The sequence below is a fragment of the Camelus ferus genome, chromosome 13 (assembly GCF_009834535.1).
Source record: "Camelus ferus isolate YT-003-E chromosome 13, BCGSAC_Cfer_1.0, whole genome shotgun sequence".
NCBI classification, from domain to species: Eukaryota; Metazoa; Chordata; class Mammalia; order Artiodactyla; family Camelidae; genus Camelus; species Camelus ferus.
This window is the reverse complement of record NC_045708.1, coordinates 11,300,050-11,326,050: the sequence shown is the minus strand read 5'-3', so window position 1 is coordinate 11,326,050 and position 26,001 is coordinate 11,300,050. Positions and strand designations below refer to the sequence as shown.

The window sequence follows — 26,001 nt, the reverse complement described above, 5'->3', positions numbered from 1 at the left end:
ACTCTCTTACAAGATACAGACACTCTTGGAAAGAAAGTTAGCCTCTACATCTTAATATGAATTAGAATCTAATATAAAACTAAATAAATAACCCTCTTCCCCAAATGGGAGGGTATATAAAGAGATTATAAGCCAGGTGGGGAAGGGATGAAGGAGTCCAGAGAAGGAACACTGAAAGATGAGTGGGAACACACCAACCAATCATCAAGGGTGCCTATACACAAAGACACATGAGAAGACATGGCCCTGCCCAGTCCCTGGCTCCCTGGCCTGTCCACAACACCCTCACTCCCTCCCCGGGTGACCCACCAGTCAATGAAAAGGCAAATTCTTCCTTGGTCAGGGCATTTGCTGGGGAAAGAATGAGTACTGTGGACCCTCAGTTCACAAAAGGGCTGCCAGGAACCTGCACATATGGGATCAGCCAGGATTTGGACACCAAGTCCTTCTGAGCCACATGAGATACTCTGCTTTCTGGAGGAAGGCCACTGGCACTGGCAGTGACCATTTGCCCACCCTACCCTCCTTCTCCCTCCACTCAGTAGTCACTGATCCATTCAGCAGCTATTTCTCAAGCATCAGCCAAATGCTAAGCCCTGTGTCAGGCGTGGGGTTCCAAACAAGAAGCCCAGCCCATACCTTCAAGGAGATGGTGGAGACCACAGACATGAAATAGGGAATATGTACAGTGATAGAATGGAAGAGAGCCAAGGAAACCCAAGGAGGGGTCCCTAACCCTCTTGGGGAATTTAGGGGGAGCTTCTTAGAGACAAAGATCTAATAAGAGTTCTCTCTGTGCCAGGCTTTATTCTAGGCTCTGGGGAGACAGCAATGAACAAAACAGACAAAATCCCAGGTCTCAGGGAATTTTCAGATAAGGGCCAGGGAGTGTCGAAAATAAACATGGAAGCAAGCAAGTAAATAAGATACTTCTGGGTGCTGAGCAGTGCAATGAAGAAGATAAAATAGGGTACATGATAAACAGTGACAGGGTGGGGGCACTTTAGCCCTTTTGCGGTTTTGAGGAAGTGATTTTGGAATTGAGGCTTGGATGATGAGAAAGAAGCAGCCATGGGAAGGTCAAAGGGGAAGAGCATTCCAAATAGAAGGAACAGCATGAGCAAAACCTTGAAGTGATAACAAGCTTAGCACGTGGCTGGAGCAAACAGAACAAGGAGGAAGGGAGGAATGAGGTAGGAGAGCCAGGCAGGAGCCAGATCAGAGAGGAATTTTTTGGCCACTGTAAGGGCCTTGGGTTCTATTCTAAAGGTAATGGGGAGATTGAAGGCCTCAGTGAGTGTAGAAGTCAAAAAGGGCTTCCTGGAAGAGGTGTCACTTGAATTGATTGAAGATTGAAATTGAGAAGTTAATAAGCAAAGAGATACATGAGCTGGGGAGGATTTTGGAAGCATGCCTGTGCCCTAGCCCTCTCCAGCAGTCCAGGAAGGATCCCTGAGCTCAGAAGCTGGCTTCCTTACACCCACAGACACCCTCAGGGGCTGATGGCTGGGCTTAATGCCCTTTGCACAGGCCATGGCTACAGCTAACTCCTTCTTTCCCCTTGGGCTCAAATGCCTTTCTGCCTGTGCCAGGGTCTCTACAACTGAGGCTCCTTCCTGTGACTTTTCTGCTGATCCCACACTGGGTCCAGGCTGGGTTCTAGAGGCTGAACGCCTCCTGCAGGCCCTCTGGTGAGGCAGGCACAGTGGGCATGTTCTGAAGAGCTGCCTCCTCTCCATCCCCACCCTAGGTCCGGTGGTCGGAGGATGACAAAGGTGGTGAGGGACTTCCTGAAGGCCCAGCAGGTGCAGGCGCCTGTGGAGCTCTACTCGGACTGGCTGACCGTGGGCCACGTGGACGAGTTCATGACCTTCGTCCCCATCCCAGGCACAAAGGTGAGCTGGCCCCTGAAGCTGGAGTGAATAGAATCTCAGAGAACCCCGTCCTATCAGGTCTTGTCATCCAAGAGGGTTACCTAAAGGAAGTGGACCACATAGAGGAAGAAGGAAGTAGGCTGGAGCTAGTTTGTATGTTGTTGCTGTGGCAGGTAAATGTTTAACCCAGTATATCCCAAATATTAGCATTTCAGCATGTAATGATTATAAAAATTATTGACGAGATTTTATGTTCTATTTTTCATACTAAGTCATCAAAATCTGATATGTATTTTACTCTTAGCACATCTCGACTTGACTAGCCACGATTCAAGTGTCCAGTAATCCCACAGGGATAGGGGCTACTGTACTGGCTGCAATGCCCTGGAGAGCAATGGGGTATGAGCCTGGGGCTCTGGAAAAAATTCTTCATTTTCTGAAGTTAAAGAAACTGGGCGTGCCCTGGAAATTTTGTGCAAATGGCCTGGCCTCTCGACAACTTGGAGAAGCTCTTTCTCTCTATCCAAAGCCACCTTTATCCCTGAGCTTTGACTCAATGGTGTAGCTAAAGTGGAGGAATTGCTGTAGCAGGAGGGGTGAGAAATATTCCTCTGAAACAGAGAAAACCCTGCCAGGCAGCCTTTGCCACTTAGCCTGGGGGCGGCTTGAGACACAGACAGATAGGGCCCCGGGTCCTCAAGGCAGGGGCTCCCTCATGCTGCTTGGCCACTTCCTCTCTGCTGACACCATCCTTCTGACGGTCTCTCACAGAAATTCCGGATGCTCATGGCCAGCACCTCGGCCTGCTACAAGCTCTTCCGAGAGAAGCAGAAAGAGGGCCATGGGGAGGCCATCATGTTCAAAGGTGAGTGCCCACAGGGCCTTGGCAGGGAGCAGGGAGTTGAGCCCCCAGAGGGACCCTCAGAGAAGACTACCTGCCAATCAACAGATGCTCCACGAGTGTTAAATGTTACCAATCAAGCCAGAAACCACATGGGCCATCATGGTGGGAGAGGAGGCAAAAGTAGACACAGACCAGGGCAGAGGCCAAGTATGAGGCAGTTCTGGAAAACAGGAAGGGTGACACCTCTGGGCATCCTGCTTCTGCCACACTCACTCGGGTCAGCTGCTCATCCTTAGCAGCAGGCTCCAGGTGGGAGACCCAGGTGGCTACTGGGCCACCTGATCCTCTGGTCAGAGAGAGAGCAAAGCAGCTTCCACCTATTCCCTGGCCCAGGTGACACAGGCTACTGTGGAGAGCATAGTGTGTGCTGCCCTCCCAGGCAGAGGGGGCTTGGCTTCCCCTGAGGTTGCCCTCCTGTGCCCCAGCCTGTCCCAGCCCCATCTCCCTCATCCTACAGTTATCCCAGAGGCTGGGGGACCTTGGCAAAGGGGAGCACTCAGGCTGGGTACCTAAGGCTGGACTGTCCCCTGTCCTTTGACCCCCCCTCCAGGCTTGGGCGGGATGAGCAGCAAGCGAATCACCATCAACAAGATTCTGTCCAATGAGAGTCTCGTGCAGGAGAACCAGTACTTCCAGGTGAGGTGGGGCAGGGACCTGTGGGTGGGATGAGGCTGTGACCAATGACACCTCTCACATCATCAGGGTTTCCATAGCCAAGGGTTCAGGGCACATGGCAGAGGGGACAGCCCCAACAAGCATTCGGTCCAGCCTTCCTGCTCTACTCCTGTGCTAAAGCTGGAGGCTGAACGGAATGACAAAGGCGGAAGGAACAGGTCAGCGGAAGCTAGAAGCAGACAGGAGCCCTGGGAAGGAAGGCGTATCAGGCAATACTAAGGAGCCAAGGGCTCTGTAAGGCAAGAACTCACAACATTTGGAGGAGACACGCATTCACTAAAATATGATGAAACTGCAGACTTGTTCTCCAGAAAAATACACGTATGAATATATGCTCTGAATTTTAATTTGTTTTAGGGGATCAGAGACCCCTGAAGTTTTCTATCTATGGATAAATCCCACCTTCTGAGTACCTAAGTATCAAAGATTGTCTCCAGAAGTAGAAACCAGTCAGCAGGGTCATATTTACTTGAATTAGTTCTGTCTTTATTTGCATGGGCATATTGAAAGTATCAAGTTTTTTAAAAACTCAAACTGATTTAAACAAAAAGGCATGGTTGGCTCCTATAAGTGGAAAGTTCAGCAGTGGTATGGATTTCAGGTGCAGGTTGATCAGGGCTCCCACTCTATTTCTCTGTACTTCTTCAGTTCTGCAGATTAGCTGCAACAGTTCAAGGTCTCGCATCTACCCAGCACACCATCCACAAAGAGAGAGGTTTTATATGCCTCCAACAATTAAACAAAAGCCTTGCATTTCAATCTGATCGTGCCAACCTGAACAAGTAACTGTAGCCAAGGAAATTCCATACACTGATTGCCTTAAACCTGGCTTACTGCCCATCCTTGAACCGATCACTGGAGCAAAGAGGGAAGGGCAAGAGTCCACTAATTAACTCTCACCAGACGGTAGGGTGTGTTCCATTCAGTCCAACCGCATGCTTCTACATTTCAGGGCAGCAGGTGGAGTGGCTGCTGGAGAAGTAACTGTAAGGTTTCCCAAAGTTCACAGAACGCCTCACTGGCTATTTGAAAGTTGACTTTACTATAACTCCCCTCAAATGGTCATTTTTTGGCATCAGGTGGGTCTGGAGTCAAATCATGGCCCCCCACTTTTGGCAGTAGGATCTTGAGCAACCCACTAAGGACTCCATGTCTTGGGTTCCCTCATCTCTAATAAGGGAATAATAATAGTGTCTACCTCATGAGGTTGAGGCTTAAATAAGTAATACATGTAAAGCACTGAGAACGGTACACTTAAGGTACATATTAACTTTTATTATTGTTAATCAAAATCATTGTCACTGTTACTCTTACATCAAAGGGTGGCCTGAGGATTCAGGGAGACACCACTTAGCAAGCACTTAGCCCAGGGTCTGGCTCATAGTAGGTGCTCAGTAAATGAGACCTTAGTAGTGTCTTTATTACTGGCATGACTGAGCCCTGGCGGAGGAGCGGGAGGGGCGGGAGGGGCCCTGGAAGTCTCCCTGGAGTGCCAGGGCCCCGGGGCTGGTGCAATGACGAAGGTGGCAAGGGTCTCCCCTCACTCGCCTGCCCTCTCTCCTTCCCCTTCGCTCAGCGCTGCCTGGACTGGAACCGTGACATCCTCAAGAAGGAGCTGGGACTGACAGAACAGGACATCATCGACCTGCCTGCCTTGTTCAAGATGGACGAGGACCGCCAGGCCAGAGCCTTCTTCCCAAACATGGTGAGGCGCTCCGGACCCCAAACCTCATCCGGGCCAATCAGGGACAGCCAGATCCAGAGGAACCCTTCAGCTGAGGCTGTCCAGCCGGGAGGCCCAGGTCCCAGTCCAGGCTGAGCTGCTTTGTGGCCTCCTACCCACCCCAGGCATGCGCCCTCTCTGGGCCTCATTCCCTCCTGGGGTCATATGCTTATCCTAGTGGCCTCACTGGGGTCCTGGGGGATCCTTGACCTTCACAGATTGGAAAGTGCTTTGGAAATTGAAAAGGCCTTTATGGACAGGAAGGATCCTTGTTATCACAGAGGAGAGGCTTCTATGAGATAGAGAAGTTAGAACACATACACACCTACACACAGATACATATATACACACGTGTACATGCATGAAAACACACATTCGCATGCATGCAATGCACACGCTGATGCAGACATACATCGCTGCATGCACATGCGTGGACATACACGTACACATGGACAGGTTGGCTGGTTATCCCCTTCAGCTCTGCCATGGATGAGTTGCTTAGCCCCCTCTGAACCTCAGTTTCCTCACCTGGTGGGGATAAGGTGGGGATAGTCACAATCCCTACTTCACAGGGTTGTTGGGAGGGTTCAGAGAGCTGAGAACAGGGCCAGGTGTAGTAGATGCTCACTAAACAGAGCTGTTGCCCCGCCCCCATCACAGGTGAACATGATTGTGCTGGACAAGGACCTGGGCATCCCCAAGCCGTTCGGGCCCCAGGTTGAGGAGGTGTGCTGCCTGGAGACGCATGTGCGCTCCCTGCTGGAGCCCCTGGGCCTCTGCTGCACCTTCGTCGACGACATCTCCGCCTACCACAAGTTCCTGGGGGAGGTGCACTGCGGCACCAACGTGCGCAGGAAGCCCTTCACCTTCAAGTGGTGGCACATGGTGCCCTGACCTGCAGGGGGGCTGTTGTGTGCCAGTGTGATGGCTGGACCAGCCCTCGTGGTTCTCTTATTACGATTGCAAGATGCCCTTTAGCAATAATTATCTGGACACTTGGGGAAAAAAACAGAGCGTATTACTTACAGGACCTGGAAATTACCTGGCACACCTGGGGCCACACAGTGAGGTCATGGGAAGAGAGAGAATTCATAGGATTGGGGTTCTGCTTTTTGTGGGGGTTGAGGGGAGATGCCTAGAGTTTTGAGGGCTCTCCCATTATTAGTGAATTTAAAACGTAAGAGTGGGAATTTAAAGCGAGGTGAGAGAAAAAAAAACAAGTGGCCCAAATGGTCAGTTATCAAAATCAACCAAGATCTCTAAAAGAAAGGAGATTCCACGGTGGGAGGCAGCCTGGCTCTTTTTCTAGTCGTGTGGCTGCAATACATTTACCTGAGATAGCCGTCTCTGAAGTGGTAGCCTCAGCCATCAAAGCTGAGTCAGGCACTTGTATTACAAACAGGAGAAAACCCACCTGTTGGGGCTTACACGACAGGGAGCTTGGCACCTCCCTTCTTCCCCAAGTCCTCCAGACTCTTCATAACCCCCAGAGCTTCCCCCCTGCCTGACATGGACTGGAGGGCCCCATTAAGAGAGCTTTAGGAAGTGGGAAAGGATTTGGGGTATCCGTGCCTTGCCCTCCCTTGGAAGGGCCTCAGCATCCACCAAAGTCACCTCCAGTGAGCCTCAACTCTGTCCTTCCTGAAAATAGCTGAACATTTGGCCAACATCTGTATAGCCCTGACATGAAAAACAAAATGAAACAAAAACCCATGTACCCAAGCCATTCCTCAGAGAATCCTTAGCCTCCTGAACAAAATCAAATGAGGGGAGAAGGGAAGGAGGTTCTGGGATGATCAGTTCTCTTGGTAACCATACCTGAAGGTCAAGGTAGATTGCGTGGAAAGGGACTCCGGAACCTCCAGATATACCTTGAACTGCCATCATCATTTTAAACCCTTGAAGTGTCCAGGTGCCACCCCCAATTATTCATTCCTTACCAGCCTCCTTCAGATCCCCTTGGCTTTCTCTCTGCAGTGTAGACACCATTGGCTAGCCTCCCCATTCCCTAAGGGTCCAATAATTGAGCTTAGAACCTTCCCTGGAAGCAGATTTTATCAAAGCAGCCTTCTCCGTTTTCGAGATGCCTCTACGCCTCATTTTCTCATGGACCCAGGCTCTCCCAGATGCTTGGAGGTTTCTCCCCAAACCAGCATCCTTGTGGCCTGAGAGTTCGGTGTGTAAAAATGCCGCAGGGTGAGCCTTATCCATCTTCTCTTGCCAGGTTCTTGAGTCTCTGGCCAGTCCCTGAGCTCCCTCCTCTCACGGCCTCCACTTCCTATTCCGATGCCATCTCTCCAGGCAGCTAGACAAGGACTTCTTCCCCACCAGCCAGGCTCAGACCAGCCCCCAGGACATAATCCAAGACCCACCCCTCCTCTCCAGACATCAGCCCCCACACACAAAGATCGTGTCCTAGCTCCCAGCCAGAACAGCCAGTTCTGGGCCAGCTGCTGGCCTTAGAAATAGGCTGATTATCTCATTGAAGTTCACCGGTGCATTTGCTGAAGACCTCATTTGGGCATAATCACATTAATTCTTTAGCTCCAACTGAAATGACTCAGTTTCAACCAAAAAAAGTTCCTTTAGGGCCAGCCGATTCTGGAGAATAAGTGAGTTATAATTCCCTTTTGAGAGTTAAAAAAGAACTGATTTATAACCAATGAAAAGTTTATAAATTTGTATTCTTGGAGAAGGCAGTTTTCTTCTTGGATTATTCACTCATTCAACAAACATGTTGTATGCCTACTAAGTACCAGACAGAGTGGGCTCTGAGGATACAGTGTTTAGTAACAAACTGGGTTTGGTCCCTGCTTCATGGGGCTGGTCAGTTCCCAACCTATGGCACCCACATTTAAATGGCCAGCATTTGTTCTTTCAGTGTAGGGTCTTTAGAAATACCAATCTGCTACATTCAGGAAATGCACAGGACACAGATCTTCCAGAAAGTACTATCTCAGTGAAATGAGAGGGGTGGGTCTTCTTTAAACAGGCCTCCTTCCCATTCAGCTGGGCCAGTACCACCCAACAGATCAGACCCCAGAGACTTCAGAAGCTGTTGTCCCCCCTTTGGGGACAGTGGTTCCTGCCTTTGGGGGCCAAACCCCCAGATCTCTCCAACCCCAGAGCTGAAGACACCAAGTGCCTATTTGTGGGTGTTTATCTGGAAACTTAGAGTTTGTCATGTGCGTGTGTGTTTGGTTCATTTGGGGTTTTGGGCTTTCTTTCATTTTTTTCTAGTCTACCTTAAAGGGAAGTGAGTGCTTCCCACATGGAGACAGCATGTTTTTATAGATTTTTCTAAGGCTCTCCCCATCAATAAGTCAGTAATTTCTAATGATTCTGGAGACCCCAGGATTCAGACACCCATTCCCATCTTGCTTGCCCACTCGTGTGACTACCTTTGACATGGATGTCCCCCCAGCCGCCTTGGATTTGTTGCTCTCCCCCGCCCACCACTTTCTATAAATGTAGGCCAAGAATACACTTCTGTGTTGCAAAACTCAGCTAAGTTCCTGTTTCAGTCATTATTTTGAAATATTTGCCTATAAAGAGGGCAGGTGGTGTCGTGAAGATGGCAAGAAGCAGGCCACTGTTTCAACTTTCTGGACAAGAGGCCATGATGGAGATCAAAAGATGTTTGGGGAAGAGCCTGATTAAACAGCAATAAATAAAATTTTTAAAAATAAAATAAATAGAGGGGAAATCATGTATGTGGCTGTTGGTGCGACATTCATCACTGTTTCGTGGACACTGCCTGGAGTGAGGCAGGCCACACAGGGCCCTCTCCTGGTCCTGCAGCTCTTCTGGGCGTGGGGTCAGGCATTCAGAAAGGATATCTCAAGGGTTTAGAATCCCACACACACTGAGTGGATGTGTATTACATGGCCACCACCCAAGGTCAAGACCAACACCCACAATAAAGTCTGACTTTTCTGGTGAGGTTCCCCAGAAGCAGGCCTTGAGAAGAACATTTGGTAGCAAGTGATTTATTAAGGAAATGCCTCCAGGAGAAACCAGAAAGGGAGTGGAGGGAGCAGGACGAGGAAAGGGAAGAAGCCAAACAAGGGTGTGATTTCAGGCGGAGCCTTGGCCTCATCACTGGAGAGTTCTGGAGAATGTGTGGCAGCTTAGAGTCGTTCCAACTGGAGGCAGAGTTTCATGCCCCTGCACCAGTCAATCATTGGCTGTGGGGACTTTGGCCCTCTGAACAGGCAAGGGGGCGGCAGTAGCCCACAGGCAATCACCTAAAGAGGATCACAGCTATAGGTGTTCACAGCAAAGTCACAGAAGCTGGGGAATGGTGTCCACCAGTGGAGTCCACTGCTCTGGGTAATATGTTCTCATCATATGGAATTGTTATATGTAGGTAATTGTGATTTGACCCATGGTATAAAAATCCACACAACATAGCCATGATCTAACAGGGGCTTTGTGAACAAACTCCTGAGTCCCTAAAATAAAGCCATCTAGTTTGTTGCTGAGCCTCAAAGCCACCTCCAAGCTTCTTACCCCTCAGCCCCAGCTTGGGCTTCTGGACTGATGTTTGGTGCAGCTATTTTAAAGGACCACTGCAAAATGAAAATCACTAGTTCTCTTACTCCCGGACTTAACCCATGGGCCCAGCCCTCTGAGGTCACGCTTCCCTTTTATACCCAGCTAAGGTGGCCCAAGCCACAGCCAGGACAACCTTTAATGGCAGTTTCCTGACCCACCCATTTCTGAGACCCCCCAGGGGATGCTGGTGTGTTAAATCCAACCTGCTGGAGTTTTCACATTTTGGCCGCTCACCCAGCCCAGGATTGCTGAAAATCACCCCGAGACGTCTAGAACAGCACCTTTTAATAGAAATATAACACAAGCCATACGTGAAATTTTACATTTCCTAGTAGCCACATTTTAAAAAGTAAAAAAACAGGTGAAGTTAACTTAATAATATGGTTTTTTTATCCCAACATATCCAAATTATTATCATTTTGATATATAATCAAAATTTGAAAATATTGACAAAATATTTATGTTCTCTTTTTTGGTAGTAAGTCTTTAAAAGCTGATGTGTGTTTTTTATACCTACGTCACATCTCTGTTCAGACTAGCCACATTTTAAGTGTTCAAAAGCCACGAGTGGCTACCATTTCGGAAGGCACAGTTGTAGAATCTTTGCTATCAGGCTGAGTCTCAATTATAGAAATAGGTACACTCCTTAAATCCCCAGAGTCCAGTCAGTCTGACTGCAATGGCTAGCAAAGGTTGATTGTTATAATACCAAAAAGAGAAACACAAGGTAGACATTGGCCCTCCTTAGCCCTGGAGTGCAGAACCTTGCCCCTCCAAAAGGTCCTCTTGCTGAACCGTGGCTGCTGCCATGTAACCAGGACTGGCCTCTGTCTCAGCAAGGGGAGTGCCTTTGGCCAGGTCCCTGCTGCCCATGGTCAAGATGAGAAACCACATCAGCCTCGTTTAAAGGAAAAGCATCACTCCCTCACCTCTGGCCTCCTTCCCCTCACCCTTCCCTGGGACACAACTTGTTTTTGCATTTTAATAAGGTAATCTTCGGTTCCCAGTGAGGGGAGTTGAGGTCCCCATTTTTCCAGCCTCTTCATTCCAGGTGGGACCTGATCCATACCCTGGCATAGCTAAAAGCCAATGGAAGTGGGGTCCCTCCCCCTCCAAACAAAAGAGCATCCAGGGATAAACTCTGCCTTCCCAGAGGGACTTATCCACTGGGATCCTCACCCAAGTGGCATCAAAGTGACATCAGGTCCAGGGGGCTGATGGCAATGTTATTGGTAACTAAATACAGTGGGTGATACCAAATGACAGCACATGGAACCTCTTCTCCAGCTGGACAACCAGAAAAAGGACATGTCCAGGCAGGAAATTCAGCTCTGCAGCCTTCTTTCAAGCCTGGCTGATGTCAGAAATCTGATTTTTCATCTGTGCCTCACCATCCCCCACCCCGCCCCAGCCAGCCAGCCAGCTCCTGTTCAGCCCTGATCCCTGAGAAAGCAAAGATCTGGTCTTCTTTAGCTGGTCTCCAAGCAAACTGTCAGGTTCAAGTCAAGCCTGCCTTTGCCTCAGCCCCTCACATTCTGCAAGCTAAGGCCCACTTTATCACAATCGTGGGTAAACACCAAGGTGACTCTTTAAGGACAGTCTCTGACTGGCATTCTAAGGCCCTTTTCACATATTCCACTGCCACTGAAGTATTGGGAGCTACCTTTAAAAGGATTGCTTTGTTTTCCTCCTTTTGGCAATTGCTGACGCACAGTGCTCAGAAAATATGTTTTGAATGAAAGAATGAAACACCTGTTCAGTCGGGCAGAAATATCAGCAGAAATATCAGCCCAACGAGATGCGGTAATAAAAACCACCATTTCTTAAACACTGACTACCTGCCAGGCTGAATAAGACGAAATGCCGTTTGAAAGGTCAAAATGGTCAGAGAGAGATGATTTCATATGGTTCAGCCCAGTAGTTTACACTCATCATCTCACCTAATTCTCACAACAAAGCTGTGAGGTTCTTATCCCCATTTTATAGAGGAGGAAACTGAGGCTCAGAGGAAGTGATTTGCTCAAGTTTACACAGCAGGAAGCAGCAGAACCCAGATTCTCACCCAGGTGGTCTGACTCCAGAGCACTCCCGCTGAACTCTTGTCTACTTCGTCTTAGGAATGACTTCCTAACCCCAAGTTCAATGAGTTGTCATTCTTTTACTGATAAACATTGTACCAGTCATTTTTTAACACGCTAGATGTCCTATTTGAATCTTAGAACAAGAACACGCACTACCTGCAAGCAACATGTCTGGAGATCAGAGGAATTCCTACCAACCCTTCAAAGGCAATAGAGCCCACATCGAGATGACCTCTACATAACACAGTATGTGCTCTCTAGCCTTCAGCTTGGAGTAAGAGGGCATCTCAAAATCATGAAAAGCAAATTAAAGTCATTCATCCACTCATTCATTCTTTTTTTCCGTTAACATTTACTAAAAAGCAGCTTTTGTGTGTAAAACTAGAGTGATCATATAATTCTTCATCTAAACCAGAGTGAAAGGGAACACTACCAATAATTCCACCAGTTTAACAGGTGAAAACTGGAACCATGCTGAGCAAACCAGGATGTCTGTTCTCTTCCTGGAAAACCCTGGTATGAGACATGATCTCATCCCTCAAGGAACTGAGAGCAGAGTCAGAGAGACAGATGGGAGAGCAAAGAGGTGGACTGATGGAATAGATACTTGACAAACATTTGCTGAATGGAAGAATGAAAAAGTACAAAAGCTGTGGAATCATACATATATATACACACACACAATTATTTCCAGCTGGAAGAGTGACCAAGGGTGGCCTCAGTGCTCATTTGAACTGGGATGAGTGACTGTTGAAAGGATGTAGGAACGCGTGACTGGGCAGAGAAGGGAGGAAGGGCTGCCAAGCTGAGTAGAAGTGCAAAGGGATGTGAGTGTATGTTTGAGAAATAGCAATCAAGGAACGTGGCTAAGATTTGGACTGAAGTCATGCTGGAAATATTAGAGTTTGAGCAGTGGGATGCCCCCGCCGAAGTTTCGCAACAGCCACAGTCACACGACCAATCCTGCATTTTAGAAAGAGGACGGTAACATGTATTTCTTTGCTGCTATTAAGAAACTACCTGAGAAATAATCAAACTATGGTACATCCCTACATTTGTATATTTTACAGCACGTAAGATGAAACCCATCTATGTGTACTGATACAGAAAGAGCTCCAAGATAGAGCGCTTAATGTTGGTGTTAAAAAAAAAATGTCAAGCCAGGTTGTGGATTTCTGTAGAAACATACATATGTATATACATGCAAAGAAAAAGATATGGAAGCAATCCCATGAGACTGACAACAGTAATCACCTCTGGGGGAAAAAGTGTGACTGAGGGGATTTAAACTTTATCTGTGTTGCTTGAAATTTTTACATTGTGAGAATTTAATTACATATGTATTTTTAAGGCAGCCTGAAACCCTTGGTATCTTATTTATGCTGAAGTCTTCCCATCCTGATTAGCATAATCTCTTTCCCCTAATAATTCACATTCTCTTTTACCTATTTTCTTCCCCCAGCTGGGCTTCCCATCACCAGTTTAAGATTGATAGCTCTTTATAGATGCTAATTCATTTACTTCTCCTCCCTGTACAGTGACTATGATTCTTTTTCTCCATTTTACACAATAGGAAACTAATGCACAGAGAGGTTAAGTGACTTGCTAAAGGTAGCACAGTAAATGGCTGATACTAGCAGGATTTGAACCCAAAGGCCTGCATACTTAACCATTCCACCTACCTGCCTCTCTAGAAGGTAGACTTGCTTTTAACATTTTACATCCCTCTGATTGTCTTGCTTTCGATGAGCCAATATCTAAACAAGTGAATATTTACTACTATTCTCTTTTTGCATTTTATTTACGTGGTTCTGTCTCTGATAGAAAGGGGTACTCAAAATTCAGATTCAGCTGGAAAGAGTCTTATCATACACTGCGTTTACAAAGCACTCACCCACACACACCCAGAGGACCAGATTAACTGCTAATTTGAGAGTATGCTGGTGATGTGGCAGACAGATGAGAGTGAGACAGAGGTTAGCAAAGTGGGTAAGCTCTAATTTTGCGTGTGTGTGTGTGTGTGTGTAGGTGTGATGCTATAGGGCCCAGAAACGTGACAGTCCCCAGAAGGCCTTGGGCCACTTGCTAAGTCCCAGCAGCTGAGCTGACATCAGCTGCGTGAAACGCAGCCCCATCTGGAGTTGGGGCGGCTTGTGACTTTTGCTCCGGGAGTTCCATAGAGACTGCTCATGAAATTGGAGAAGTCTGTAGCATATGATTGTCCCCATCCCACTCAGAGAGAATATTTTGAGAGTCTAATTATATGGTGAGGTTTGGAGGGAACGAGGTTTAGATAAGCCCTTTCTAAGGGCAGATTGGAAAGGGCTGTTAGGGAGCCCTGGGCAGTTCCATGAGGCAGGGGCACCCTCTGCTGGTGGACTAGAGGGGCTGCAACCACTGTGTTCCCACGAGCCTTGGATACATGTCCAGCCATGCATAGCCATGTATAGCCCAGCCATCTCCCTAGCAGAAGATGCTGACCTCCTAGCTGTGTGACTTAGGGTGAGCTGTTGACCCTCTCTTACGCTCAGTTGCCTCAACTGTAAATGAAGGACAAAAATCCCTACCTCGTGAAGTCGCTGTATTGATTAGAGAGAGAAAACGTCCCCGCACTGCCCTGAAGAAGGCCTGGTACGCAGTAAGTCCTCCGAACATGGCAGCTACAGCCAGCAGCAGCCACAGCAGGAGCAGCCCCATCATCGCTGTCGCTGGCATGTTGAACAATAGTAAAGATGACCACCGAGCGACCTAGCCAAGGGAGAAGGGTTTCTCTGAGAGCAAGCCCAGGCAGGGCTGGGGCAGGGGCTGGAGGAGATCAGGACCAGGTGGCCTGATAGCATTTGGATTTGCTAACGATGTCTGTTCCAACACTAGGAGATTGTTTTCACCTCCCCTTCTCCCTAGAACCCCACAGTGCCAAATTATGCTGCTCCCTGGAAGAAAAATACGGCAGGCAGAGAGCTGGGATATACTTGGAGGAGCCCAGATGTTTGCAAATCTCCCAGTGGTGGTGGGCCTGCCAGCATGGACCCACAGAAGGGAGTCCTTCCACAGCTGAGGGAAAGGAAGGCAACTCTGTCTCCTGCTGTGACTCGGCGCCTAGTCTCTCTGAAAGGTCTCCTGCTCCCCCCAATCCCACCCATCCCTTTGCTGTAGATCAGAGGGCTGGACCAGGTAGAGGCCAGGGCTGTGATCACCATCATCCCCTTCCTCCTCCATCCCTGCCCTCACTCCTTCCTTCACTCTGGTCCCTGAAAAAGCACCCAACCCCTTTGATGTATCCTAAAAGTTCTCCCGTGCCAACAACAGGGAAACAAACAAGGGTTAGCAAGACTAAGATAAGATGGAGAAGTTTCTGCAAATAGTAAAGGAAGGACAGAAAGGAACCAGGATGATTGCTCCCAGTTCCCTTGACTGACTCAGTTCTCTGGTTTTTCTCAGAGAATACTGCCTTTACCTAAAATTTTGATGTTTCATTCATCACGATTTTTTTGCATTTTGAATAGTGCATCAAAATATTATTTATCTTAATGACCAAGTTTTTTGACCATCTGAAATTCCATGCACTCACCTTGCCCTAGTCTTGACCCGGAGATTAAAGCTGCCTGGGTCTCCACTGGGCTCCCTCCTCCCCTAATCATCCCCCTACCCCCAATCTCTCCTTTCACCTTCTACAAGGGACAGGGACAGCTCATCCTCTGTTTTTATTTACCCCTTCATTCAATCAACATTGACTACATACCTACTATGTGCTAGTTCCCAAGCCAGTCACTTTGGAAACAAAGATGAATTTGTTCATTCATTAAATATTTATTGGTCACCTACTGTGTGTCAGTCACTGTGCCAGGCTCTGGGGACACAACAGTGAACAGGACAGGCATAGTTCTTGACTGCTGGCATGATAAATTTTAAGGATAAATATATTCATAGGGAATTAAAGCCAAACTTGCAAATAGCAATAAGTTCTACAAAGACAATAAGGTGAATGGGCTATGCCCTCCAAATGCTCACAGTTTGGGGAAATGGACATTTAAATGGGTAGTTGTTGACCCAGATGCTGATGCAGAGGATGTTTTGATGGGGGTGGTCAAGGGGTGATTTCCAAGGAAGGAGACAGTTGGAGCTGAACCTGAAATGGTGAAGAATTGGCCACGTAGAAAAGGAGGAAAGGGCACCTCAGATGCCAACATGGAAGCGAGCAAAGACTCGGAGGTGAGGAGCAGGGAGGGGAGAAAAGCGGGTGTTATCACAGGGAGAGATGAGACTGGAGGGGCCGGTGAGTGGGCCAGTCTTGGAGGCCCCTGGGACACCCGGGTGGAGATGCTCAGGAGACAGCTGGACAACGGGAGAGGGTCAGCCAGAGAGGTGGGAGAGGACAATGGTCCATGGGTGGAAGGCAAATGAAATCCTGAATTTTGGATGTGAAGGCCCCTGAGTCCCACCACAGGGATCTATTGGGGTGAGGTAGGTTTTTCTCGGAAGCAAATAAATCTCCCAGGCTATAAAATCATCAGCTATTCCGCCCCTGCTTAGCCCTCTGGCTGGGGGGACTCCTGCGAGGTTGCCCTAAATCACAAGACACTAGATATATAGTTGGTTGTACAAATGACAGTTGACTCTATGCTTTTTGGTTTTAAATTTTTTTGATTTCCAGCCCTCAGAGAAGAAAGAGGTCCTAAAGCAAGAGTCCCACCCAGGATTGCTCAGCTTGCTCATTATCCAAAGACGAAGAAAGTCTGTAAAATGGAGACAGGCATTCCAACCCAAAAGGGTTGTTATGAGGACCAAAGGAGACTGTTTATGTAAACACATTTGTAAGTGATGAGGTTGTGAATAAACATAAAGTATCTAGCTGACTGGTGAGAAGCACTACTTCACTAGCTAGACAAATGGAGACAAACAAAAGCACTTTGGGTCTTATCACAAAGACACCTTGGGAAGCTATGTCAGGAGCAGGCCGTGAAAATCTCTAAGTCCTCGTGCAGCTGTGCCTTTCTGGAATCCCAAAGTTCAGGGCGGAGGTACAGCCGCCCAGGAATTTATTTCTCCATAAATTTGAGCTCCCCAAATCCCCATGAAGCCCAGGAATGATGTGACTGCAGGGCGCGTGGGCCCATTGGCACCAAGAACCCCTCCATAAATCAAGGTCTCACTCCTGCGGGCCTCAGACTGCTTTTTCCAAGGTGACCTGGGCAAAGTAAAAGGGGAGTTGCTAACCTCAGAGTCGCAACTGCCTTTGAGATGAGAGAACCCTGAAAATGCCAATAGGATGAATTGTCTAGAAACACGTTCCTTGAAGGGAGAGGTCACTCTTCATCTCAGAAGGTAATTCAGCCAAGAGGACTTAGAGGGAGAGTGACATTCTTCCATGAGTTCATCCAACTTGGGTGGCCCCTTGTGGCAGCCTTAGGAGAGCCCTATTCCAGTGGTGGGTCAGCCCCAGTGAAAAGTCAAGGTGACCTCAGCCCTGTCAGCAGTTACCCCTAAGGTAGCCCCCCAGGGCAGCAATGTGAATCACAGAAAAATTTTTTTTTATTCTTTTCTTTCTTTTTTTTTTAATTGAAGTATAGTCAGTTTACAATGTTGTGTCAATTTCTGGTGTACAGCATACTGTTTCAGTCATACATATACATACATATATTCCTTTTCATAATAAGTTACTACTATAGGATACTGAATACAGTTTCCTGTGCTATACAGTAGAAACTTATTTTTTTAATCTATTTTATATAGTAGTTAGTATCTGCAAATTTCAAACTCCCAATTTATCCCTTCTCAACCTCTTTCCCCTCTGGTAAACACAAGTCTGTTTTCTATGTCTGTGAGTCTGTTTCTGTTTTGTAAATAAATTCATTTGTGTCTTTTTTCCCCCCAGATTCCACATATGAATGATATCATATGGTATTTTTCTTTCTCTTTCTGGCTTACTTCACTTAGAATGATGACCTCCAGGTCCATCCATGTTGCTGCAAACAGCATTATTTTATTCTCTTTTATGGATGAGTAGTATTCCATTGTATAAATATACCACAATTTCTTTATCCAGTCATCTGTTGATGGACATTTAGGTTGATTCCATGTCTTGGCTACTGTATATAGTACTGCTATGAACATTGGGGTGCATGTATCTTTTTGAATTAGAGTTCCCTCTGGATATGCCCAGGAATGAGATTGCTGGTGAATCACAGAATCTTAGATCAGCTGGCCCAACACCCTGATGATACAGGCAAGGAAACTATAGGCCAGAGATGGGGAGGGACTAGTCCAAGGTCACACAGCATCAAGGGAAAAGTCAAGGTTAGATCCAGGGGTCCTGACTGTTTCTTGTGGCCTCACTACATACCTCCTCTAATGAGTCCACACAGAAGGTCTAGCGCAGGACTTCAGAAACTAAGCCCCATCCACCAATTCATCTGGCCATCTTGATTTCTCCAGTAGCATCTAAGTGATGTGAGTGTGGAAACCAAAGACTGTAAAAAGGTGTCTTTCATAAGGGTAGGGGATTAAGAGATACAAACTACTATGTAAAATAAATAAGCTACAAGGACATAGTACAACACACGGAATATACTCAATATTTTATAAGTGGAACATAACCTTTAAAATTTGTGCATACTATGTTGTACCTCAACTATAACCTCAATTTTTTTTAAAAAAGAGGCCTTTCACATGTCAAAAACAAGTGGGTAGTCAAGAAAAAACATTGTCCTGGGAAACAGGACAGTACCTGCAAAGTTAGCTAACTACGTAAACTGCCTGAGGTGACTGAAGAGACTTGGAGAACTGAGGCTACTGCCACCAAGGTAATCAAGCCCCCAAAGTAAGGCAAGCTCTGAGATGACCCAGGCAGGGGTCTGGAAAAAACAGCTGAGATGACTGAAACAGAGATTTAAAACACACACACACACACACACACACACACACACACACACACACACAACTCTCTCATAAGACTGTTGTGAGGATTAAGTAAGATGATGGATCTTAATGTTTGGCACACAGTGGATGTTCAAGAAATGGTTCCTGATGCTAACTGACTAAACCACCAAGGATTGGGTTCCCTTCTGGTCCTTCTTTTGCAGAACAGAGCTTACTATATTGCAATTGTCTGGTTGCATTCCGATTAGAGAGTAATTTCAGTGAGGTTGGCAACTGCACCTGGCTTGCTCACTCGTTGTACCACTGTTGGCACCTCCGAACCCTGCTTACTGAATTCAGACTTGAGGACAGAGTTTTGGATGAAGTAGAAAAGGCAGCTTTACTTCTTTGCCAGGCAAAAGAGGTCACAGTGGGCTAATGCCTCTAGGACTGTGAGACTCCTGGGGAGAGAAGGCAGGAGGGGTTATAGTAGAAGTTCAGAAGTTCCAGGGGTGGGGTTAGTTTCCATAGAGATCATATACAGGGTAACCAATTCTTGCAAAGTTGTTCTTGTTTTTGCAGATGCAGTGGTCCTCTTCCCTCTGCTGGATATAAAGTTCACCTCTGGCTTTGGGACTCTGAATATTCCTGTACCTTGAACAAAGGATGCATAGGAAGGGGCTCCGTGGAAAAATGCTCTAGAGAAAACTTGTCCAGTTTAAAGTCAGGCTGATAAATGATTTTAGCCTTTTAAGCAGGCCAAAGCCTGGTACTTCCTGCTGCAGGCTGAGGCCTACAGCTCAAATAACAGAATACAAGGAAATCACAAGGGGTCAAAAACAGCTGCAGACATGCACAGTTATGAACAATAAGATACACAAAACACCCAACTGCTCTTTCTGAGGTGCCAGGGTCAAGAGGAGGGCACTGGAGGCAAAAGCAGGGCACTGAGCCCCATCCTCTCCAACCTAAACCTGGTCAGCAAAAGCATGAGAAAAACCCTTTAAACCATCATACGGTTAGGTAGTTACAAACACCATTACAGATATCAGAGGTCACAATGACAATAAGGTCCTGCTCTGTTACACTGCCCCAGCACATAGGAGATGCTCCATATGTATTTTTGAATGTATGAATGAATGAATGACATCTTTGCCCCATCAGCTTTAAAGTCCTCTCAGTTCATTCACCAACCCTCCTGATTTACCTGGGACTGATGGGGTTCCTCCAGACAGGGGACTGATAAAACCTCTACAGTCTCTGACACACTGTGACAGAAATGACTCGGGGACAGAGTTGAGCGACTTGATAAATTTTCAGGAAGAAAGGGGTTAAAATTGGGTTAGGGCTCAGACCAGATGGCCCCCCTCGTGCTCTTAGCCCCACCCCTTTCCACCGCCTTCCCTTTCAGACTCCGCCCCCTCCCTCTGGGAAGGTCACCTTCGAGGGCGGGAGGCCAAGTGGGCATGCGCTGGGCCTACCGCAACTGCGCGCGCTCTTGTTCACTGTCTCCGCCTTTCCTCCGCCCACTGAGGAACCGGAAGCCACCTCCCACTCGGTGGCTCCTGCGCGGCTAGCAGGTCCTCGGTGGATGCTAGCTAGGCGCCGCGGTGCTCGGCGGGACGCCGGCGGAGAGCGACCTCAGGGTTAAGGGGTGGGGCTCGACGTCAGGAGCCAAGATGGCGGCGGTGGTCGCGTTCTCCTTGAGGCGCCGGTTCCCGGCCACAACCCTCGGCGGGGCCTGCCTGCAGGTGAGCTCCGGCGCCGGGGGTCGAGTGCAGGCATGAAGGCCACAGAGACGGCTTGCACCTGAGGGGGCGGCGGAGGAGGCTGAGGGAGCACAGAACCGGGCCTCAAGGGGAAGGACGACCCGCTCCCACCTGCTTAGTGCTCGGATTTTGGCCGGGAGCATCTCTGAGGTCTTTCTGCACCTCCTCGCAGCATGTGTATTGGTCAGGGCGCAGAGGATTTTTTGGACAAAAGTAAAAAAGGAGTTCAGAGAGGGGCCTTGAATTGCCCAAGGTCACATGACGAGCTAGTGACTGGCTGGTGGAAGCAGAATTCGAATACAGATTTGGACTCCAAGCCTTTTTTTGCCAACACACAATCGCCTCTGGGAAAACCAGACCTGCCAGAGCGTGAAGGATAGGGCTGGGAGGCGAAGTCACTCCTCCCGGGTGCGAAATTGAGAGCTCAGTAAAGAGGGACTGGATCCGGGGTTGGTTAGGAAAAGGGCGGGTGAATTGTCCGAGACAGGGGAAGGGAGAATGGGAGGGAAATCCACTTAGCCTGAGGATCTGGATTCCTTAAAGTAGTGTCATCCTCTCAGTGTCCCTGCCTGTAAACGGTGGATCACAATACCGACCTCATTGAGTTTGGGCGTGGATTACATAGGTACAGAGCTTGGCGCTGCTCTTATTTATATTATTCAGGGTGCACTGATAGGTTTCCCCCCACCCCCTGCATTGTCAGGAAACTGCAGACTCCTGTTCTGCATTCTAAATGGGAACTTGTCAAAGAGAAAGGGAAATTGCTGTTGCAGTTTGTGTACGTAAGAGACTAAGGATGTTTAAATCCCTTTCAAATCTTACTCTTCTTCTGGGCTCCTGAAAAAACCCTGTAAGGTGGGCGAGCAGGGATTCTAGCCTCCTTTTTAGAGATTAGAAAACTGAGGCCCAGGGTAGGAGGGTATAGCTCAGGTGGAAGAACGCATGCTTAGCACGCACCAGGTCTTGGGCTCAATTCCCCAGCACCTCCTCTAAAAATAAATACATAAACCTAATTAAGAAAAGAAAGGGAAACAGTCCCAGAGAGAAAATTTTTTTACTTGCTCACAGTATCACAAGAACTGATTGATCCAGGATCTAAACCCAGTGTTTTGAGTATAATATGTGGCAAAACTCCTAGCACAGATCTGGGCATATGGTAGGTGTACGATAAACATTAATTCCTCTCCTCTTCTTGCATTCCCATGAGAATGTCTCATTTCTAAGTACCTGCTGTGGCTGCATAACACAGTGCATATGGACTGTCTTCTAATGCTAGGTCTTTCCAATATGCTGTACGCAAACTTGGAGAAGTCATTTCACAGTCTTTCTCAGAAGGGGAGACAGGGGAAGAGGACTGCCTCTCAAGCTGGTGCCCTCTGACCATTAAACTGATGATTGATAATGACCTTATCAGTTCTTTTATGGTTGCTGAGCAAGCAGTTAAGTTGTGAGAGCCCCACCAGTGAGAGTGAGCTCTAAAGCTGAGGTCTCTCTTCCAGGAATAAGTCATAGAGAAAGCTAATTTCATAGGTCAGTGTTGTAAGGTGAGGCCATTGTAGGGCTTTCTGAGGGCAGAGAAAATAGAAGATTCACCTCCCCCCTCCATACACACACACAAAAACACATACACACAACCTTGTAGGAATATGCATTCGTACCCACAAAAGCCACCTAAAAAAAAAAAAAAAAAAGGAGTCCAGTAATTAGCTTGGTGTATTACCTTACCTCTGGGCATATTCAAGTTCCTAGGAGTCTGGGGCATAGTAGGATTTCTCTTCTGAATTCTTTTTATGCATTACCTTCCACCACTGAACCACAGTTCTGCCGGTTAAGTATTTAACTGTACTGTATTAGCTGTTTGTATTGCCTCAATACTTCATCTGGACTATGTACTCCTTGAGGGCAAGTGCCACCTACTTTCTGCTGTGTATCTGATAGCTCCTCGCAAGGTCAGGGCTTAGGATTCCTGCCTGCCAATCAGAATAATACAAGAATTAATACTGTTATCCACATGGAAAAGCGGAAATTATTTTCTGAGCAACGCTAGAAGCCTGGCCCTTCAGTTAATCTTATGAGGTGGATTTTTAATACTTCCTACTTTCTTACAAAAGAGGAAATAAAATCAGGTTAAGTAATTTGCCAGAGTACATCCAGCTACTAAGCGTAAGAGCTTGGATTTGAACCAGTGCCGCTCACACATTTCAGAAACCAGCCTGCACCTTGTGTTTTACTTAGGTTTACACAGACCTCCCTGCCTTTCTCCTCTCCGGTTCCACACTTTTCTCTCCCACCTCCAAGCCTAAATCTGCTCTGTCTAGCCCCAAGCCTGCTCCTTAAGGGAGCATTCCTAGAGAAGTAACAGGCTGCCTTCCACACAAGCCAGAATTCACCCTTCTCATCCTCAGTCTGGTTTCAGTCCAGTCGTTGATTATCTTGCTTCTTCCCTTAAATTATAAACTATGAATTTAATCTTATGCAAGATGTTCTACAAAGGTATGCTCAGCTTTGAATGCACATTAGCTTTGTAGGTTGAGATAGAAATGCTCTTGAAGGACCCCTTCCATCGTAGATTTATAGGATAAATTTATGCATAGGCTACCAAAACCCTCAAATTTTTGCCCACCTTCCCCCTTCAGCCTGTATTCTCTCCTTTTCTGCTTGTTACTGTGGGGAACTGGCAGCACTCTGTGGCTGCCCTTCACGGCTCTGTGTCCCGTCGCTTATTCAGAGCTTGCTCTCCAGCAATTCTCCCCTCACCCCTGCGTTACAAGTTTTTTCTTCTCTATCAGATCAGCAGCAGCAGCAGCAGCAGCATTCAAACATGGTGTAATTTCTCCCATCTTGAAAAAAAAAAGCCATTATCTAACTATCACCCCATTTCTCTACTCATTTTTATAGAAAAATTTCTCAAAAGGCCTCTAAACTCACTGACCAAAATTCATCTCCCCTCCCCACCATTTTCTCACAAACCTATTCCAGACTTCTCACCCGTACCACTTCACAGAAAGCACTTGGGTCAGGGTCACCAGTGACCCTGACTTTGTTAAATCATTTCTCAGTTCTCATGGTACTTTGCCCTCTGAAGCATTCATCACTCTTGTTCACTCCCTCCTCAGAACACTTTTTGGTCTGACCTCCAGGATCTCCCAGTCTCCAGGCTTTCCTCCTCCCACGCTGACAGTTCTTTCTGTCTCCCTTTGCTGATTTCTCCTCATTTGCCCAAACTCTAAATACAGGGCTCGGTCCTTAGGCCTTGTCATTATAGACACTCCCTTGGGCTTTAGATGCCACTTACCATGTATGCTGGGAACTCCTAAATTCATGTCTGCAGCCCAGACCTCACCCTGGATCTTCAGATTGGCTTGGCCACCTAACTTCATTTTCAAGATTTCCATGTGGATATTTAGTAATTAATACATTTAATAAATTTTGCTTGCCCTAAACCAAAATCCTGGCACTCCACTTGCCACACACACACACCAACTTTCTTTTCCCACTTTACTCAGTTGATGCAGCTCCATCCTTCGCATGACTTGGGCCAAAAGCTTTGGAGTCATCCTTGTTCTTTGCCCCACATCCCTTCTGTAAGCAAATTTAAAAACTAACCACTGCTCACCATTTCCACAGCCACCAGCCTGGTTCAGGCCTTCATCAGCTCTCAGCCGGTTATTGCAGCCACTTCCTACCTGGTTTTCTCATGTTCATCTTTGCAGCTCTACAGTTAATTCTCAAAACAGAAGACAGTATGATCCTTTCAAAACTTGTCTGACTTGGTCACTTCTCTGCTCAGAACCTCACAGTAATTTCCCATCTTACTCGGGGTAAAAGCAGAAACCCCTCCAAAGCCCTCCGTGATCTGCCTCTCCTGTTAATGTCCTGACTTCCTCTCCTGTCCCTGTCCCTGTCCCCTCACACACTCCATTCTCAGCTGCCACTGGTGCCTCGTTGCTCCTCAGACACATTCCCACCTCATGATCTTTACGCTCAGTGTTCCCTCTGCCTGGTTTGCTCTTCCTCTAGATTCTGTGTGGCTTCCTTACTCACCTCCTTCAGGTCTTTGCTCAATAGTCACCTTATCGGTGGAGTCTTCCCTGGCCGCCTGGTTTAGAATTGTAGCCAGGATCCCTGTTCCCTGCCTCTCTCTCCCACTTCACGGCGTTTCTCACTGCCTGACAGACTGTAGATTTTATTTGTGTGTTTTCCCTCCAATCACAATCCACCAGGACCAGAATGTATGTCTGTTTTGTCCTTGATCCCCCAAAGCCTAGAACTGTCCCTGGGGCATAGTAACTGCCCCGTAATTATTTATCGAACAAATAAGTGAATGAGTGTATCTAGACCACCCACCACCTGAAAACCTTGCTGATTGTGTGAGCAAAGTAACAATTTCTCTTGTTCCTTGGATCTTTGGGGGGAAAGGAATTATCTTTTTGTGCTGTTCTATTTTGAATTTGCATTTTCACCACTGTACGGTGGCTAAAAGGTTGAGCTTTGGAGTCAGATGACCTGTGTTTGAATCCTGGCTCTTTTTTTGTTTGCTCATTTTTTAATTGTGAATAATTAAACTTCCCTTATAGAGATGTTGTAAAGGTTAGAGATAATTTAGTGCAACATCTGGCACGTGGTAAGGGTTCAGTGAATAAAAGCTATTTACTTCTACTACGAACACCTGCAGAACAAATTTTTAGACTTCTCTATTTGGGAATTTTATTATCATAATCCTGTGGATTAACTCCTAGTGCAGCCCTCAAGATGAGCAGAGCTCATCACTTTTAGAACCACAACCTGCTCTGATCATTCTGATTTCAGTATCTTCTCCCCTCATTCCTGTTAGCACCCCCTTCCCCACTAAGTGTTGTATTACGTACATTTTTAACTCACAGTGAAATTAAATAAGCTGTTTTGAAAAAAAAATGAGTGACACTTTGGCGTACCCTGAAACTTATGTTGGGACTTATCACTTTATGATACCTCGTTGTGATAAATCCTTGCATTGCTTTTGCCTTGCATCATTTTTATGATAAGCCTTTTTTTTTTTTTTTTAATGCTTTCTAAATGAGCCCAGTCCCTTTTGGGAAGATCTGCATGATCAAGTTTAGACCTTTGTGTCTTTGTACAGTGGATAGAAAGCAGATATATTAGGTATTAGAAAGAGCTGTTAAAGCGAGGACTCATTGCAGATAACCACGGTCATCTTTGACAGGTCTTTTTGGAGTGAAACTGAGCTTGATAGAGCTGGGGGCCTGATGCCCACTGACAATACTGTCAAGTCAGGCTTTAGAACCAAGAAGTGATAGCTGACAACCCCAAACCCCAGGTTCTGTTTAAACTCCAAGTGTTACTGATGTTTTGGTTAAAAAAAAAGAAGAAGATGTTACATATTTTTTAAGGCATTTTATCCCTCTCTCCCTACCACCTACCTCAGGCACAGCAGCCACCCACTCTAGGAAAGTTTAAGCTGCCATTTCTTAAAAAGTTAAACATGTAACTACCATACAGCCCAGCAGTTACATTCCTGGGCGTTTATCCCAGAGAAATGAAGACTTCTGTTCATACCAGA

At 47.0% G+C, this 26,001-nt stretch overlaps 2 protein-coding genes across 2 annotated transcripts in view; both read left to right on the top strand.

The window, feature by feature from the left end:
• Positions 1-8,682, top strand: part of PADI2 (peptidyl arginine deiminase 2) — a 47,869-nt gene extending 39,187 nt beyond the window's left edge. The window contains exons 12-16 of the mRNA XM_014562260.2: positions 1,751-1,895; positions 2,646-2,739; positions 3,329-3,414; positions 5,030-5,158; positions 5,837-8,682. Of these exons, the coding sequence (XP_014417746.1) occupies positions 1,751-1,895; positions 2,646-2,739; positions 3,329-3,414; positions 5,030-5,158; positions 5,837-6,070 (688 nt within the window). The 3' untranslated portion in view covers positions 6,071-8,682. The remainder of the gene's footprint in view (positions 1-1,750; positions 1,896-2,645; positions 2,740-3,328; positions 3,415-5,029; positions 5,159-5,836) is intronic.
• An 11,414-nt stretch (positions 8,683-20,096) lies between these two features.
• Positions 20,097-26,001, top strand: part of SDHB (succinate dehydrogenase complex iron sulfur subunit B) — a 29,245-nt gene continuing 23,340 nt past the window's right edge. Inside the window, exon 1 of the mRNA XM_006188258.3 lies at positions 20,097-20,423. Within this exon, the coding sequence (XP_006188320.1) occupies positions 20,352-20,423 (72 nt within the window). The 5' untranslated portion in view covers positions 20,097-20,351. The remainder of the gene's footprint in view (positions 20,424-26,001) is intronic.